Genomic DNA, 17,800 nt, shown 5'->3' on the forward strand with positions numbered 1-17,800 from the left:
AAGAGAAGAATGTATGTATGTGTGAAGACAATATATGTATGCAAGTGAAGAATGTATGTATGTGTGAAGACAATATATGTATGTGAGAGAAGAATGTATGTATGTGAGAGAGAAAGTATAGTGGAAACGGAAGGAGTATGGTTGAAACGGAAGGCAGGTCATTCTTGCGCTGTGATTGGCTCAGAAGGTCGAGCGGGGCGGGCTCATGTTCAGAACTTCTGATTTCAAATCAACATAACATGATGGAGGGAGATGAATCGCGTAGATTGCAGCAAGCATTAGGGGTTTTAACGAACATTTAGTCAACCCCTGAAACTGTCACATCCCTGGCCAGGTGTCCTTGCGGGTGCGTTCGCTTTACTTATCAGAGCGTGCCGTAAGGGCGGTTACTCTTTGGTTTATAAACTCCCTCCTGGGACGGACTGATGCATTAGATTATGTGCTATATGGAGGGGACTTTGACAGAGTATTTCTCACAAAGTACACAGTAAAAGTACTTCAATGTATTGTTAGTAGCAGTCAAACTAGTACCGAGTCCAACAGTGTCAGTTTTATGAAGAACTTGTGGTAAAATATATTTGTAAAAAGAAAATGAAGAGCTACTGATTTGAAAAAACGGCTCTCTGTATAGTTTAAATCTCCTAACAATGTTGTCCATTTATTCTTCTCAATTCGAGTCCAACAGTGTCAGTTTTATTAAGAACTTTCAGTAAAAAATATTTGTAAAATATAAAGAGCAGCTGATTTGAAAAGACAAACGCGAGAGACGGCTGAGTGACCGCAGTGCAGAATCGCTGTATAGTTTAAATCTCCTAACAATGTTGTCCATTTTAGACACATGCTTATTATATTTACAGCCTTAATAACATTCATTTTCTGGGCTCAATGTGTGTCTTGGCCGTTTTCATTGTGATCGCTAAATTCACCTTGTTTCCCCTTGTTTATAATTATGTTCAACGTTCCAAGCAAACGAGTGCTTTTGTTTTGAAATCACTTCCGCGAGTATCGCGCCCCCCGCCCCCCCCCCCCTCGCTACAATGACCATTAGACCATTTAGTAAGGTAAAAAACAAAAACGCCTCGCAGACACTCTTCCGTTAACTTGTTTAATAAAGAAAAACAAGTGGTCCGTAGATACACGGAGTCATCTAACCCTAACCCTCTCCCTCCATTATGTTGATTTGAATCAGAAGTTCTGAACATGAGCCCGCCCCGCTCGACCTTCTGAGCCAATCACAGCGCAAGAATGACCTGCCTTCCGTTTCAACCATACTCCTTCCGTTTCCACTATACTTTCTCTCTCACATACATACATTCTTCTCTCACATACATATATTGTCTTCACACATACATACATTCTTCTCTCACATACATATATTGTCTTCACACATACATACATTCTTCTCTCACATACATATATTCTCTTCAGACATGCATATTATAAAATATATGTATGTAAAAGGAGAATGTATGTATGTAAGAGTGAAAATATATGTATGTAAAAGGAGAATGTATGTATGTAAGAGTGAAAATATATGTATGTAAAAGGAGAATGTATGTATGTAAGAGTGAAAATATATGTATGTAAAAGGAGAATGTATGTATGTAAGAGTGAAAATGTATGTATGTAAAAGGAGAATGTATGTGCGTGAGAGGACCAGTATGAATTATGGCCTGTACGGCCCCTCATAGTAGGATGTAGGGGTAGGGTGTAGGGGGCGGTTTGGGAATGGGCCTGAGTCTTCTCGGATTGGCTGAGCTGTTGACACAAAGCGTCACTGGCACTGGCAGGAGGAGGTTGGCGCCCTCAGTTTGAGATTCAAATGCCAGTTGTCCTTATAGTTTAATAATCTGCTATAACATCTCAGTAATACAGATAATTTATCTGTTTCGAAGCTGAAAACACAACAACTGCTGTCAGAGGATGCACGTCATTAAGCGAGGTAAAGTAGCTCACTTTCTTGCTGTCAAATAATATCGGATAATGTAATGTTTCGCGGTGGTAATTTGAGGTCCTGGAAAACGTTTAAAATAAATTAAAATATGTAAACTGTAAGAAACGTTAATACTCACAATTAAAACTGCACTTCTGCAAATCTTTTCCTCCTTGTTAATTATGTACAATCGTACCTATTTATCTAAAGTGTGTTTCCTTTTGTTTCTTTGTGCATGGTTCTCGTCGACTTTAAACAAAGACTTGAGTTATGAAAGGACAACAACTGACAAAAGATTTGTATCCGTTTTGAAGTTTGTTGCCTGTTTTGTTTTTTATTTGAATAACGAGTAAGCTTATTTTTTTCAATAGTAACGACGATATTAAATTGAATCAGAATCAGGCTCGTTTTCCTGGTTTTACTCTCTAACACCTGTCCAAAACGTTTTTTTAAAGTAATAGCGTTGTCCACTATTAGGAATGTATATGAAAAGGTATTATTATAAACATGTATTTTCATCATTTGTGTTGGCGCAAAGTAAGAACGTTTTGTTTTCCTGGTTACACAGCTGTTCAGCGCGCGCTTTATCTGAGTTAATTGATCATTGGAACGAGTCCAATTTACATGTATGGGACTGATTATCTTGTATGCTATTTCAATGTTTAGAACCTTTCATCATAGTCTACAACTTCTTTGATGAACAAACTTATGTCTAGATTTATTTTGAGGGAATTAACCAAATACAGTTTTACAAACAATGTTTAATTTAATTTTTGTTTTTCAGATGGACGTGAGGAGGCGATAACTTTTGATAAAATCACTTCTCGCATTCAGAAGCTTTGCTATGGGCTCAACTCTGAATTTGTGGACCCTGTAAGTTAAGACCGTAAAAAGTCATCTCAATGTTAAAAAGAGATGTGAAAGTTTGACGATTTCTACTTGAATTGAAAGAGAATCTACTATGCGTTCAACCCTTTATCTGTTTATTTGCGCAGGCTCAGATTACGATGAAGGTGGTCCAGGGTCTGTACAGTGGAGTCACCACTGTGGAGCTGGACACTCTGGCAGCTGAGATGGCCGCCACCCTCACCACCAAACACCCTGACTACGCACTGCTGGCTGCACGCATTGTAGTGTCCAGCCTGCACAAAGAGACCAAGAAAGTGTTCAGTGGTGACTGGTGAGTACAAGTTACCATGAAAAATACACTGTCTATTGCAAGATATGCACCTTTTGTGTGTGTGTATAATAAATGTGTATTATCCTTACTGATGTTGCACTTTATTTCCTCTATGCTTGTGTAGATGTGATGGAGGACCTGTACAACTACGTGAACCCGTTAAATAAACGCCACTCTCCTATGATCTCCAAGGAGACGCTCGACCTTGTACTTGAAAATAAGGGAGTAAGTCACATGTATTTGTTGAGGATTAACGGCAAAGGTGAGAATGGCTTTTCCTGGAGCATCTTGAAAAGCATGTTTATGTGCTGTTTGGATATCATTTCTATTGTTTATTTGCTCATTATTCTCTCTCCTTGTGCAGTTGCTGAGAGGCCCCAGCACATGCTAATGAGAGTGGCTGTCGGGATTCATAAAGGAGACGTGGATGCAGCTATTGAAACCTACAACCTGCTGTCAGAGAAGTGGTTCACGCATGCCTCCCGACTCTCTTTAATGCCGGCACCACCCGGCCACAGCTGTCCAGGTGAGATAAGATATACTTTATAGATCCCAATTCACTCTGAGCAGTGACATCTGATGCTTTTTTCTACATTCGATTGTTTTCTTCTTTCCCTAATCTAATTTGTTTGTGCAGTTGTTTCTTGCTGACCATGAAGGATGACAGCATTGAAGGTATTTACGACACTCTGAAGCAGTGTGCCCTCATCTCCAAATCAGCTGGAGGCATTGGACTGGCAGTGAGCTGCATCAGAGCCACAGGCAGCTATATCGCTGGGGTGAGTCAAATTCATTATTAATGTGCTGCTTGTTTTTCAGATTAATCATTTCATATTTTGGTCTATAAAAGTCAATACCAGTTTCCAGTGTTGTGCCTATAAAAAAAATGTTTTGTAAGTCCGAAACCAAAGGATATTTAGGTTAATGTAATTTATACGGAAGAATAGGAGAAATGTCCATTTTTGAGACGCTGAAAACAGGATTGTTGTCATTTTTGTAAAAAAAAAAAAAAATCCGTATTCACTATCAAAATATTTGCCGATTCTTTTTTGGTTGATCGATCGATGATTTTCGCTCTGCATTCAAATCAAACTGAAAAAGAACGCTTTTACTTGTGTCTTAATTGATTGTATGACTTACAGTAGTTCTTGTTTTGTTTGTTTTGCAGACTAATGGCAATTCCAATGGGCTGGTTCCGATGCTTCGGGTCTACAACAACACAGCACGTTATGTAGACCAGGGAGGCAACAAGGTGAAAACACACACTAATGGAGCTGGATGTTGTTGCCGTAGAGTAGGGGTGGGGAACCTTTTTTCTCTCAAGGGCCATTTCAATGTTGTCAACATCCTCCGAGGGCCGTACAAATTATTGACCTCTGCTTAAAATACTAAAATCACAGCCCACTCATTTCACCTTTCTTTCATGCTGTGCAAAGAAAAAGCAACCTCTTAATCCAGATATCTTGCCATGACTCATGCATGCACATGCACGGTTGTGGCATGACCACCCAAACAGAAAGATATGGACACAAGATGTGTGCAAAAGTATTTAGTTTCATGTGAACATGATTTAAGTGGGGGGGGACTTAACCTCCTCTAGGGGTGTCCGGGGGGCATGCTCCCCTGGGAAGATTTTTTTTTTAAATGTTGAAGTTAAAAGCATCAATCTGGTGCACTTTGAGAGCAACATTAGGAGATCTATGGATCCATCTCTCAACACCCAGATGAAACAGAACTGTAAGCAGATTTTCTTTTTCTTTATGGATATTTTACAAATCACTCCCCTTTCAAACTGTATTCTTGTTTATTTAACAACTTTTTTTTACTGTCATATAGTATTTTATACCTGTTTACTTATTCTCTTATTTTTTTATAACTATAATGATCATATAAAGATGTGCCTTTACCTCACTGGTTGTAGAAAAAGCTTCTTATATTCGTTAGCATAGCTAGCTAACCAGATGCTAATAACAACAAAGTTATTGACTGTATGATCAGTATGACAGATCGCCACTGGGCTCTCAACTAAAGACACAGCCATGCAAAAACTGCAGCATGTATATGGCTCCTTATGGGTACTGCAATTTTTGGAAGTGCTGGAGCAGAGCTGCGTTCTGGTGCTCTCCCAGAACTACACCCCTGTCAGACGAGACATATACCACGTGATGACACGTTAGGCTTGTGTTGTGTTCAAGGACCCTGACCTTGGCCAGGAAAAACAGGCACTCACTTGTTTAATTATTTTGCGGTCTAGATTTCTTTAATTTTTTTCTTTTTTGCGTGTGTTTATAAATGACCTTGAGGGCTACACCAAATGGTCTCGCGGGCCGTATACGGCCCGGGGGCCGGAGGTTCCCCACCCCTGCCGTAGAGACACCTCTGGTAGTAAATGTAATGACCTCTCTCTCTCTCTGTGTTCCCTTGTTCAGAGACCCGGGGCCTTCGCTGTGTACCTGGAGCCGTGGCATTTCGATGTGTTCGACTTCTTAGAGATGAAGAAGAACACGGGCAAAGAGGAGCAGAGGGCCAGAGACTTGTTCTTCGCCATGTGGATCCCAGACCTGTTCATGAAGCGAGTGGAAGCCAATCAGGTGAATATCTGAGGGAATCCCCTCCATGACTCACTTTCTGCAAAGGTCACAGTTTGAATGAAATGATACACTTTATAATTTATGCTGAAACTAACTATAATTGTCATTGGTGATTCATCTGCAGATAGTTTTTTCGACATTAATAGTTTGGCCTTTATAAAATGAGTAAAATCCAAGTTGATGTCTTCAAATGTCTTGTCTAAAACTACTGTAAATTTGCTGTGGGGTTTAATCTTCCTGCTATATCTTGAACACTTCTGATTGCCCCTCTTCTGCTTTCGTAGGACTGGTCTCTGATGTGTCCCGGTGAATCCCCCGGGCTAGAGGAGTGCTGGGGAGAGGAGTTTGAGGAGCTTTACACTCGGTAAGACCAGCGACACAACACAACTCTCTTCTGAACAACCACCTGACTTCTCCTTGCTGACCTGTCCCATGTGTCTGTGTTCTCCTCAGCTATGAGAAGGAGGGCCGGGCTAAGCGTGTGGTGAAGGCTCAACAGGTTTGGCACGCCATCATCGAGTCTCAGACAGAAACCGGGACACCATACATGCTCTACAAGGACGCCTGCAACCGGAAGAGCAACCAGCAGAATCTGGGCACCATCAAATCCAGCAACCTGTGCACGGAGATCCTGGAGTAGACGAGCAAAGATGAGGTGAGGGGGGGGGGAGGAACTGTTAGGTCTGCTGTATTCACATTAAATATTTAGTTTATGTTCACTCAGCTTGTCCTCCCTTGTGATTGTTCTGTGATTATACCTCTATATTCAATATGACAATGCAACATATATATTGATGAGGCAAGATTTAGCTATTATTTGATCTCCTTCTGCAGTCCTTTAGCAGTTTCACACATAACAATCAATAGACTCTAAAAACATCACATAATATCTATCACGCCTACTATTATGAAGACATTTTAAAAGTACCCATCAACATAAATATTAGCAGATTTATCACATCTACTATAACATTAAAATCATTTCAAATATAACACTTGAATCACAGTCAAGTTAAAGGTAACTTAATATTCATTTCTCTTCTCGTGTTCTACTCAGGTTGCAGTGTGTAACCTGGCATCTATTGCCCTCAACATGTACGTGACCCCAGAAAAGAGCTTTGACTTCAAAAAGCTTTCTTCTGTCACCAAAGTCATTGTGAAGAACCTGAACAAGATTATTGACATCAACTACTACCCAGTGATTGAGGTAAGCTTTAAAACAGTGTTCCCTCTCTATCCACTGTGCAGTCTTATGTGCTCCATGGTAACCAGTGGCTCCTCTGTGCTGGTTTGCAGGCGGAGAGGTCTAACAAGCGCCACAGACCAATTGGAATCGGTGTGCAGGGTCTGGCTGATGCCTTCATCCTGATGCGTTATCCCTTTGAAAGCCCCGAGGCCCAGCTGCTCAACATCCACATCTTTGAGACCATCTACCACGCCGCCCTGGAGGCCAGCTGTGAGCTGGCAGCGGAGCTCGGCCCCTATGAAACCTACGCCGGATCTCCTGTCAGCAAGGGGGTGAGTACTTTTCACATTGCCTTCAATCCATCCCAGGATACAGTTCAGCAGCTCAGCTCTGATCCTGTGTTCTCCAGATCCTTCAGTATGACATGTGGGATAAAACACCAACAGATCTCTGTGACTGGGGAGCATTGAAGGCCAACATTGCCAAGTAAGTCTTTCTAAATGTCTCCCTTGTTGGTGTTTCTCTTATCTACTGTATGTGGGGGTTGTGGCTAACTTCTGCCCCCCCCCTGTGTGTCCTCAGGCACGGGGTGAGGAACAGTCTGCTCATGGCTCCCATGCCCACAGCCTCCACCGCCCAGATCCTCAGCAACAACGAGTCTATTGAGGCGTACACCAGCAACATCTACACCCGCAGGGTTCTCTCCGGAGAGTTCCAGGTCAGCACTGAGAGCATGCGCTGCTACAGATTTGGGGATTTTACATGTTATGCTGATACATTTGCTTAGAAATATCCCCACATGAACGGTTGGAGTTTTTGACAGCGAGTCTTTTCACTCTAAAAGCATTGCAACAATGTAATGGTCAGGTATCTTGGCAATATACACAGGGAAATTACAGTAACATGGGTACATGAATGAGTGATCACACATATTTAAAAATGATAACCGTTAATTTGCTTATTTCTTTTTTTTACACACATAAATATCTAACCAAAACATGCTCTTAAATTGACCTCCCTTGTTTCTGACTTTCTTGTGTGCGTCTGCCACAGATTGTGAACCCTCACCTGCTGAAGGACCTCACAGAGAGAGGACTGTGGAGCGACGAGATGAAGAACCAGCTGATTGGTCAGAACGGTTCCATCCAGGTAAAGAGCCACTATTCAGTATCATTGCTCTAAATCTCCCTATAATTAAAATATTTGTTGGTGATCAACATGCTGTCTGACTTGTCTGCAGGGTATTGAAGAGATCCCTGCTGATCTGAAGCAGCTGTATAAAACTGTGTGGGAAATCTCCCAGAAGACAGTCATCAAGATGGCAGCAGATCGTGGGGCTTACATCGATCAGAGCCAGTCGCTAAACATCCATATCGCCGAGCCAAACTACGGCAAACTGACCAGCATGCGCTTCTACGGATGGCAGTTGGTAAGTCAGGACTGAGGGAATACTCAATGCTCATCGCAGTGCCAAGAAACAAACGTCCTAATGCCGTCTTCTTCTCTCTGCAGGGTCTGAAAACCGGCATGTACTACCTGCGGACGAAGCCTGCCGCCAACCCCATCCAGTTCACCCTGAACAAGGAGAAGCTGAGGGAGGCCCAGGCGAGCGAGGAAGAGGAGGTCAAAGAGAAAAACATGGCTGCCATGGTGTGCTCCTTAGAGAACAAAGATGACTGTCTGATGTGTGGCTCCTGAAAACACACTTCCCCTTATCCACTGTTAAAAACACCCTGCTCTTTTTTTGTATATTACGTTGGAATGATGTTTTACATAAGCAGCTAGTTTCAGGTCTCATATTTATATTTACTATTTTCATCATGAATTACCTGTTTGTATATAATTTATAGGGTACAATGAATTAATACATGCTCTTAGTGTTTTTTAATTATTATTTGTATATGTGGGTCATTTTAATAAACATGATTGTATTTTAGATGTGTGGGAATTAAACTTTTTATACACTGGTCTTTATTTAAGTCTCTTTATTTCATACGCTGCTGTACATTTTTCTAGCTTTGGTTTTATTTATTGTTATTGATCATATTTAGACCTAAATGGTTTTCTTATACATTTTCAAAAAAGCTAAATATTTTGTACTCACATGGAGGAAAGAAGAATGTCTGCATGCTGTTCTAAAAACGTGTTGTTAATTAGGAAATGAAACTCATCATCTAACAGGATGGTGATTATGATTGGCTGGTGATAAATCATGCCTGTGCACGTAAAACATGAAATACATTACCTGGTGCTAAATGTTGTGGGCTTTGGTGTCAGAATGAATAAAGTGTGATATTTAATTATTTCGTGAAGCAGGATAACAGAATAGACACTGAAAATAGAAATGATGATGGCATCAGTCACCAATAACAGCGACAAAGCGTTACGTGCACATGTGTGTTCCACAGGAAGAGTGTGCATGTGTCGGGGGACAGGTGGAGCTGCAGGTGGTGATTTAATGAACTGATGCAACCTCAGGGGAGCAGAATGTGTGAAACAAGCTGAGACCTGCTCTGTCACACTGTGGCGGGCTGCTGGTCGTGAGTTAGCAACACTAATCAGCACAGAGTGAATGTTCTGCATTAAGCTCAGGAAAAACAGAAATGAATGATTTCAAATGTTTTAATTGTGTTACAAAGTTTATATTGTGCAATTATTTTTATTGAGCACAATTCTACTTTCTTCTGATGTTTAAATGTCAACAGAACTACCCCACCAAACATCATTTTGCAGTTTCAAGTTACTACATTCAGCTGATTAATTAGTGTATTTTTTAATGGTAATCCACTGTAACCCTATTTAACTGCCACTGATGCTTATCAAAGCCTATGATTTCAGCATCGTGACTTTAAGATGCACAATTACTTTTGAACATGTTAGCAATTATAAAACAAATTGAATTTAAACTGATTTTTAATAGATATCTATTTTCGGAATAAATTAATTGTATTGCCTAAATCTGACGAGTTTAAAATATTGGGGAATTAAAGATAACATTTGCCAAACAATGTTTTTTTAATTAACTTTTTAAGAAGAAAGTCAAAGGCTTTCTGTGTTAGAGCAAGATAAGGTTTCTGCTTACTGATTTTCTCACATAACTAAACAAGCTAAATGAATTGTGTTTTGCGTTACGCAAGATGAAAAGTCAGATAGCACTTTCCAGTCTGCAGTAAATATGAAGCTAGCAGCATTAGAGCATTGGATTACCTTTTCACTACACGGGACAGCTGCTCTAAAGTTCATTAATTAGCACATTATATTTAGTTTTAGGTACAAAAACAGAGAAAACAAATTACAATAGGCAAGGATACATTTCCCAATATGTGTAACTTGTCACTTTTAAATAATTATAAATGTCTACGGCCTCACTACCGTTCCTCCAATCGCCCCGTCCCCTTCTTCTGACCCGAAGCCGGTGTCCTGAGAGAGGCTGCTTCCTGTTGGGGAGGGGACGGTTGTTGTGGCTCCAGGCTTTGCATTGCCCTCTTTGACAGCAATTTTCCCTGCCGCTTCATGTTCAAACTTTTTACCTTGCTTCCACTTTGGCTCCACTTTCTGTTCTTTCAGCTCTGCTTCTTTAAACTTGTTCATTGCTGACTTTGTTTCTGTCTTTTCACTGTTGACTGTGTCAGGAGTTGTATCTGTGTGTGTTTCACTCACCTTCCCCCCTGTCAGCTTCTCATCTTCCTTTCCTTTTCCTGCCTTAGGTTTAGACTCCTTTTCTACATGATTCAAACTTGTCCCTGCTTCCACTTTAACTTCATGTTCAGTATTTTCTCTATTGTCTGCTTCCATCTGCTCTTTCTTCTGATCCCCTACCTCAGTTTTAGCTCTCCCCTCTTCCATCTTCACCACATCACAGTCCGTCACCTGCTTCGATCCTTCTGCTTCACAATCGCCAACAACATTTGGATTGTTATCTGTCTCAATTTGATCTGTAACCCCTTCTTTCTCTCCATTGTGCACTGGCACTTTGAGTGATGAAGCATTCTCATCTGGTTTGCTGTTAAATCCTACAAAATTGTTTTTGGCACCAATGATGTATTTCCCCAGAAAAGAGGAGCCCTCATTGGTCAGTCTCTCCTCCGTCAGAAGCTGCTGGACCACCTTGATGTCCCCGTGCATCCTGCTGACCGTTTTGGTCAGCAAAGTGATCCGATTGCCGATATCTGAGGGAAGAGAAAACTTCCATCACAATACGGCATTGGAGGCACTTTAAAGGGGCCCTATTATGCAAAATCCACTTTTTCATGTCTTTTATACATAAATATGTGTGTGTGTGTGTGTCCCCGTCTGAAACGCCTTCATTGGACACCTTTGTTTTCTTCTGTAACATAGTGACATCACTATTTAACACTGACACTTCTATTGGCTAGCGCTCCAACACAATGTTCGTGATAGGCTAAGGGGCGGGATATCTCTAAGCGGCTGACCAATCACAACAGAGCCGGCCAGCTAACCAATCAGAGCGGACTGGACTCTGGTTTCAGACAGAGGGTGAAAAGAGGTGCTGCAGCACAGGCAGTATGAGAAACAAATCCCTTTTAGATAAAAGGCATTTCTATCATTTATCATTGTAAGGATCTTTAGTAAATAAGAAAGAGTAGAAAGATGGAACCCAACAGAACTCTCAGACATTCCTGTGACACGGTTATTTCATCCTCACGTACCTTTCCTCTTGTTCTCCTCGAACTCCCTGCGTGCCGACTCAATGTAGCGCTGCACCAGCGCTCTGATCACCTGCTGCCGGTACGGTATCTGGTCCTCTTCAGGCTCCTTATCATTGCTCTTAAAACACATGACATCACAGCGTTTAGCTAATATTATGAAGAATATTGGTTTGTTCTAGTCACACTGCTGAATATGAGCATTACACTTACCATAGAGGGAATAGGAGGATATTTGTTCTCAGCATTTGAAGTGAAGCAGCAGAAGATTAGTCTGAAGAGACCTCTGGAACAGAATCCAAAAACAATAAATAAAGACGAACATTTAGATGAGTCAGCAGTTTCCATTGTTTTTAAAGCTCACCTTAACATGTAGTAGAAGGCTTTGGGTGAGGGGATGATGTTGAAGGGCACGGGAATGGTGAGGCCCTCTCTGAAGTAACTGAGGTACAGCTTGGAGCGGGCAAACTTCCACTCAACGTCTGCATCATCCTGAGATAGAAATGCTCGGATGTTAGCGACAGTCGTTAGTTTCTGCCTATCTTTCAGGTCTGACAGAAGAAAATACCGCTTTACCTCAATTTTCTGGAAGGTGTTGGTGATCATGGCGATAAGCATGTTGAGCAGGACGATGACGATGACGAGGGTGAAGATGCCGTACAGAATCCTTCCTACAAACTCCGCCACCACAAACTGGGGCATGTCCACGTAGTCCTGGTTAGCCACGCCAAACATGGTCCAGAAGAGGAAGTGGAACGTCTCATTAAACCTGCAGCAAAGCATGATGGGTCGGTTTTCAAACTCCTTTAAATGGACATAACTATGCTGAAATATATCATGTATATTATTAGTTTTAGAAACTGTCTGATGTTATTTCCTGTGTTGGATTTACAAATGGAAGATTTTCTTGGGCAATTACAACCTTATTAAAAGTATAAACAAGATGAAACTTGCTGGGTGATGTGAAATCAAAAAGATCCTGTAAGTCCTTATAATGACCTCTCCACAAACTAGTATCTCAACATAACCTATGAACTTATTTTCAGATACTAAGTCTTTATTTTAACCAGGCTTCTAGTAAGTGTACTACAAGTCATTCATTTAAGAAGGTTCCTCTATATAATGACTGACAGGACCTTTTTTTAAAAATCACATTGGGGTAATGGACTTTAATAGCAAAGAAATAAAAACATATTCTTTGGATGATTTTCAACTTTCTACTTTGTTTTTTTCTATTCCCGTTATTAAAGATAATCCGGTTCAGGGACTTTTTTTTGACTGATTTTGATCATTATGATAAGCTTGAATGACTGTGTGACAAATCAAGCCAGCAACAATATGTTACTGTGTTCACCTTGCAGCTGTAAGAACAGACTCCTTTAATCATACCTGCCAAGATGTGGAGAGAGGACATAAGGAACATAGACATTGTTGATGCCACAGAGGAAGGCTGTTCCGATGATCATCAATATAAACATAAATCTAAAAAAGAAAGAAAAACATTCTCATCAGCTCTGTCAGGTGCTCTTAAGCCCCCCTCAGTCAGTGATCAGTACAGAAATGTGCAGAATTAAGCTTCAGGATGTTTATACCTCATCATGTCATCGATCATCTTCCCTATGGAGATCTGCAGAGTTCCTAGGGACTCGTGAGCTGGCAGGATGTAGGCCAGCCGCGTGAAGCTGAGCATGCTGGTCACTGCAAACAGAACCTCGGCCAGCAGCTGGGGGTCCTCCTGACGCCAGTCCTCACGCACTGTGGGACACACAGTCAGACAGAGAGCCAGGGGTAAGGGAAGTAGTGAGCAAAAGCTGGATAAAAGCGACTTGGATTACAATTCACACGATGTGAGAGAGTTGGCAAATGATTTAGTTTGACTGTTGTTAAACAAAGACCCCATTCACTGTGATTTGTCAAACTTTCCCCTGTCTTTAGATTCTTCTATTTAATAATTCAAGGTCACACAGGGTGAATAATTGATATGCAAATGACCATTTTGTGCCCTAAGTGTTCATTTAAGAATTCAGCTATTTTGGATGAATGCTCTTATCGTATTATTTGGATCTTATATATCATTACAGTAAACAGTAATTATTCTACTGTAAATAATTTAATTTTACATCCTGTTTAGTTTTGTTCTGTTTATGTATGTACACATTTTTCTTATTCCTGCAAATTACTTTAATCAATTTCAATTGCATTTGTTGCACTTTTTTCTGTTAAGTCTGTTGTGTGTTGCATCTTTGTAGGAGGACTAAAGATTTTCATAAGCAAAACTACTGCTGTGTGCATATGACAAATAGTATTTTAACCTTTGGAACGTTTTCTCACCAGCCTGAGTGAAGTAAACGCACTCCTCTGTGACATCATGCCCATGGCACACGAAGAAGCCTTTGAGCATGATGAGCAGACGTAATGCGAAGGAGGCCAGATACATGCCGAGCACCATCACGTCCAAGCAGTTCCACCAGTCCAGGAAGTAGCTGCGCAGCCCCTCGATCCACACCTCCTTACACTCGTACCAGAAGAACCCTGCAGGGAGACCCCTTAGTGTTAAACACTGAGTTTCCTGTGTGTCCTTCAGGCATGGTTACTTTAAGGAACTCACCGACCACCCACACCATGTGGAAGGAGCTGTGCAGCATGTCCTGATGCCGGGAAGCAAATTTGGTTCGATACATCTCCATGGTTATTGACTCTCCCAGTAACGTGATGAGGAACCACAGGTAGGAGGCTGAGTGCAGGAGGAACTTGATCACAGGAATCTTTAGTAACTTTCCCACCTGGTGAAAAACAGAAAGACGATTTTAGGGCCGATATACACATGCATGAATGGATCTCTGAAGGGGCCCATGTGGAGAAGGCCAAGAGGTTGGGGGGCCTACTTTTTTAAATGCCACTCAGAATGAAATGTATGGCCAATTTTTTGCTAAATGTTACCGCCATCTAGATCTGCGTGACTTTTATGCAAGACACATTTGGTAAATACATTTTAAATATGTTAGAGCTTACCAATTATTTTCAAAAATACAAAAAACTACTGATAAAAATATGTGTTCTATGTCTCAGTATATATAATAGTTTGGAAATATAGATTTAAGACATCTAAATACCAGTCAGGACCTTTTTATTTTTTTTATTAAATAATAAAAAGCATTTCTTTACATTTTAAAGATCTATAGGAACCCTATAAGAGATACAAAATGACTATAAGACTATGTTTTGTGTCTATAAATGGACAGGGTAGGGGGCCCTTAACTAATTTGTTCCCAAGGGTCCATTGTCTCATATTCTGTGCACATGCACGTGTGTTAATCGTATTTTCCTATATCTCATGGCAGTCTGTGACATTTTCGTGTGATGTGACCTTTGACTTTGGAGCGACCCAGTAGACGAGGCAGAGGAAGGGCATGGTGAGGAAGATCACCATGGAGACAAACAGCTTCCAGGCCGTCCTGCTGCCCCGCCATCCAGCCAGGTTCCCGCACCAGATAGAGGAGAGCACCTGCTGGCAGATGGGGTGGGCCACAAACTTCCACAGAAACAAACACACAGAGAGGGAGGAACACATTATGGATTGAATCTTCTTACTTTAATCCTCTCTGACTGACCGTAGTGTCTGCATCCAGCTACCTGCTTCTGGTTGAAGTTGACTGCGAGCCGCAGGCGGGACAGGTTGGGGATCCCCTCATCGAAGGCCTGCTCCTCCAAGGAGCCCTGGCTCTCGTCTCCGCAGCTGTTCAGGATGGTGGTCACCTCGCTCTGGTTACGACACATGCCCAGCAGCTCCACGGCAAACTCCTGGCAGAGCTCCTCCAGGCCCAGGTACTGAGGCTGCAGGAGGAGAGTCAGGTTACAACACAGACAGCCAACATGAAAAGGAAGTGAGGAACGTGTTCCAATATCACCGGACCTTGAACTCTGGCTCTTTCTGCGAGAGCATGCGGAGCTCCCTGCTGAGAGTGAAGGCTCTGAGCATGGCATCCTCAGAGGTGACGGACAGGTAGGCGCGGCTGGCGATGCCGCGGTAGGTGTTGATGCGAGACAAGGAGAACTTCAGCAGATCGTACTGCCGGCCGTTACGACACTCCAGACAGATGCAGGATATCTTGTGCGGCCACGGGATGACGTGCCCTTTCCGGGTGAGCATGGTGACAATGTCGTACAGGTCCTTCTGGCAGGCTAAGGTCAGAGGAGTCACACCAGGAGCAAACTGGGAGTTGTCAATTGACTGGTCAAAGATGGCCTGGGAGAAGGAGCGCACGTCCATCTTGTTTCCTTTCTCCTGGTCGAGGCGGTCCAGCAGGCGCTTCACCACCCGGGGCTGGTTGGTGTCCACGGCCACGAGCAGGGCCTCGTGAATCTGCCGGAAGTCGAACTTGACCCCCTGCAGGAGGACATCCATGCAGCTCTCGTTGCCCAGGCGGATGGACAGGTTGAGGGCCTCCCTCCACTGGCGGTCCTCGGACTCCTCCAGCCGGCGGAGGATGCCGTCGCCGGTCTTCAGCAGCCCACGAAGATGCTCTATCTTTCCCTCCTGGATGGCAGCGATGAGCTCCGGAGGGAAGCGCATCTTCCGGTTCATTATCTCGCGCCATTGTTCTGGCTGAGGGACAGGACAGCAGAACCAGGTGTGCATTTAGACATTTTATGATTTTAAAGTCAGATTTCATGGAGGAAAAAACTAACTTCCAATTTATTTTCATACGATAAAGCCTGAATCTGAGACAATTAAAGGATCAATAAAAACCAAGGTAGATTTTACAAATGATATCAAGTAAAAAAACAACTAAACAAAATGTTCAAACAGTTATTTAATGACTGTTAGCAGATACTTGAGTACAGATTCATCCCCACATCATAACAAATACACTAACAGTTTAAATGAAACTGGAACAAAAGAGATGTACATTGAACCTTTGGCCTAGAATTATCTACTTAAATATTTTAACAAACCCAACTGTATAAAACTTTGCTTACCGTGAGGTTTTCCATCGCTGATGAAAAAGAGGACAATTTTGAGCAGTAACTGGGGACAGTATCACATTCTCTGGATACATCAATTATATTTCTTATCCCAGCAACTGTAGGCTTCACAAATGAAGTAGAAAAATATGAGTAGGTTGCAGAAAGAGGAGAACTGAGCACTTGGGTGTCCTGCGATCATGTGCCACCGGCTGACTACGTGAAAACAGCACCAACAACCTCAATAACACACTTTCACCCCCCATGGGGCGAGGCCAATTAAAAACATAGTCTGTTTAAAGTGTCTCATGCTTGGCTGGGCCCAAACCAAACTGTTTCTGCGTTGAAACATATATTAACTCTGGTCTCCTGTTGAAAACAGTGCCATGTTACAATTAGGGAGGCTGTTACTGAGCAGGCAGCAGCTGTCAGAGACGGTCCCAGAGGAGAGTCCACAGCACAGGGAAAACAAGGAGCTGCAAGCGAAATATATACTGACATTTTTCTTCCACCTTTCTGTTAACATGTTAAGCTCTTATCCTCTCTGCTTTGATTACTTTACTGGCTCTTTGTCAGTATAGTAAGAGTCAAATGAACTGTAGCCTATAGTGAGTGTGGTATAATTATTTTGTGGTTTGGATGGCGATGGCACATATTTGGAAAGTGTTACTTGGGCCTACATTTTTTCAAACCAATCAATGAATTAGCACAGAAAATAATCAGTAGGCCTATATTCAATCACAGGAAATGTTATCATTTGTTGCAGTCCGGTACAAAATTGTAAACAAAATAGAGCTCAACCAATAAATATCCACATTAATAATACTCTAATTATATAGTATATAATATACAGTATACATATAGTATATTAAATATAACTACATCACATTGAAAAAACTGAAACGTTAACCTGAATTAAATACATTATGCCAACAAATGTCACATTAGGTGTGTGTATTAGTTTAGTTATATATTAATATTAAGTTGAACTTAATATATTTTATTTAAACTTAATATTATTTCTTTAACTAACCTAATACAGTTATGTGAAATGTGTTGAAAAGTTTTCAGTGCAGTCAGAGGGGCCAGTTTATCTGTATTGAGTACATTTACTTTTTTGACTGATTATACTTTTATCTAAGCAATATTTCAACACAAAAACTGAAATGTATTATTTGTACAGTGTGGAATTAATACTTTAAGTATTTAATAAGCACTGTGTTAAATGTGTTACATTTAATGGATGGCCAATTTTCGGAAAATTCGATTTTTAGTCAA

The 17,800-nt window shown here is 41.5% G+C and overlaps 2 protein-coding genes across 2 annotated transcripts; one reads left to right on the top strand and one right to left on the bottom strand.

Annotated features, from left to right (window-relative positions):
- The first annotated feature begins 1,762 nt into the window (after positions 1-1,762).
- LOC117538480 (ribonucleoside-diphosphate reductase large subunit-like) lies at positions 1,763-8,617 on the top strand. Its single transcript, XM_034204212.1, is given in 18 exon segments — positions 1,763-1,942; positions 2,718-2,806; positions 2,929-3,106; positions 3,238-3,375; positions 3,478-3,591; positions 3,594-3,639; positions 3,751-3,892; positions 4,282-4,365; positions 5,543-5,704; positions 5,989-6,068; positions 6,158-6,359; positions 6,762-6,911; positions 7,001-7,222; positions 7,300-7,376; positions 7,473-7,608; positions 7,944-8,039; positions 8,131-8,319; positions 8,403-8,617. Coding segments are annotated over 18 exon segments (2,310 nt in total). The 5' UTR covers positions 1,763-1,923; the 3' UTR covers positions 8,589-8,617.
- Positions 8,618-9,496: 879 nt separating this feature from the next.
- On the bottom strand, positions 9,497-16,552 carry LOC117538494 (short transient receptor potential channel 2-like). Its single transcript, XM_034204240.1, has 13 exons — positions 16,538-16,552; positions 15,471-16,163; positions 15,191-15,391; positions 14,925-15,089; positions 14,166-14,340; positions 13,889-14,089; positions 13,150-13,312; positions 12,947-13,039; positions 12,134-12,326; positions 11,922-12,049; positions 11,771-11,843; positions 11,561-11,678; positions 9,497-11,059 (listed from the first exon to the last, which is right to left on the bottom strand). Exons 1-13 carry the CDS (start codon positions 16,550-16,552, stop codon positions 10,248-10,250), a joined length of 3,030 nt encoding a protein of 1,009 aa, XP_034060131.1. The 3' UTR covers positions 9,497-10,247.
- Positions 16,553-17,800: the final 1,248 nt, after the last annotated feature.

This window comes from Gymnodraco acuticeps, unplaced genomic scaffold, assembly GCF_902827175.1.
Source record: "Gymnodraco acuticeps unplaced genomic scaffold, fGymAcu1.1, whole genome shotgun sequence".
Classification (NCBI taxonomy): domain Eukaryota; kingdom Metazoa; phylum Chordata; class Actinopteri; order Perciformes; family Bathydraconidae; genus Gymnodraco; species Gymnodraco acuticeps.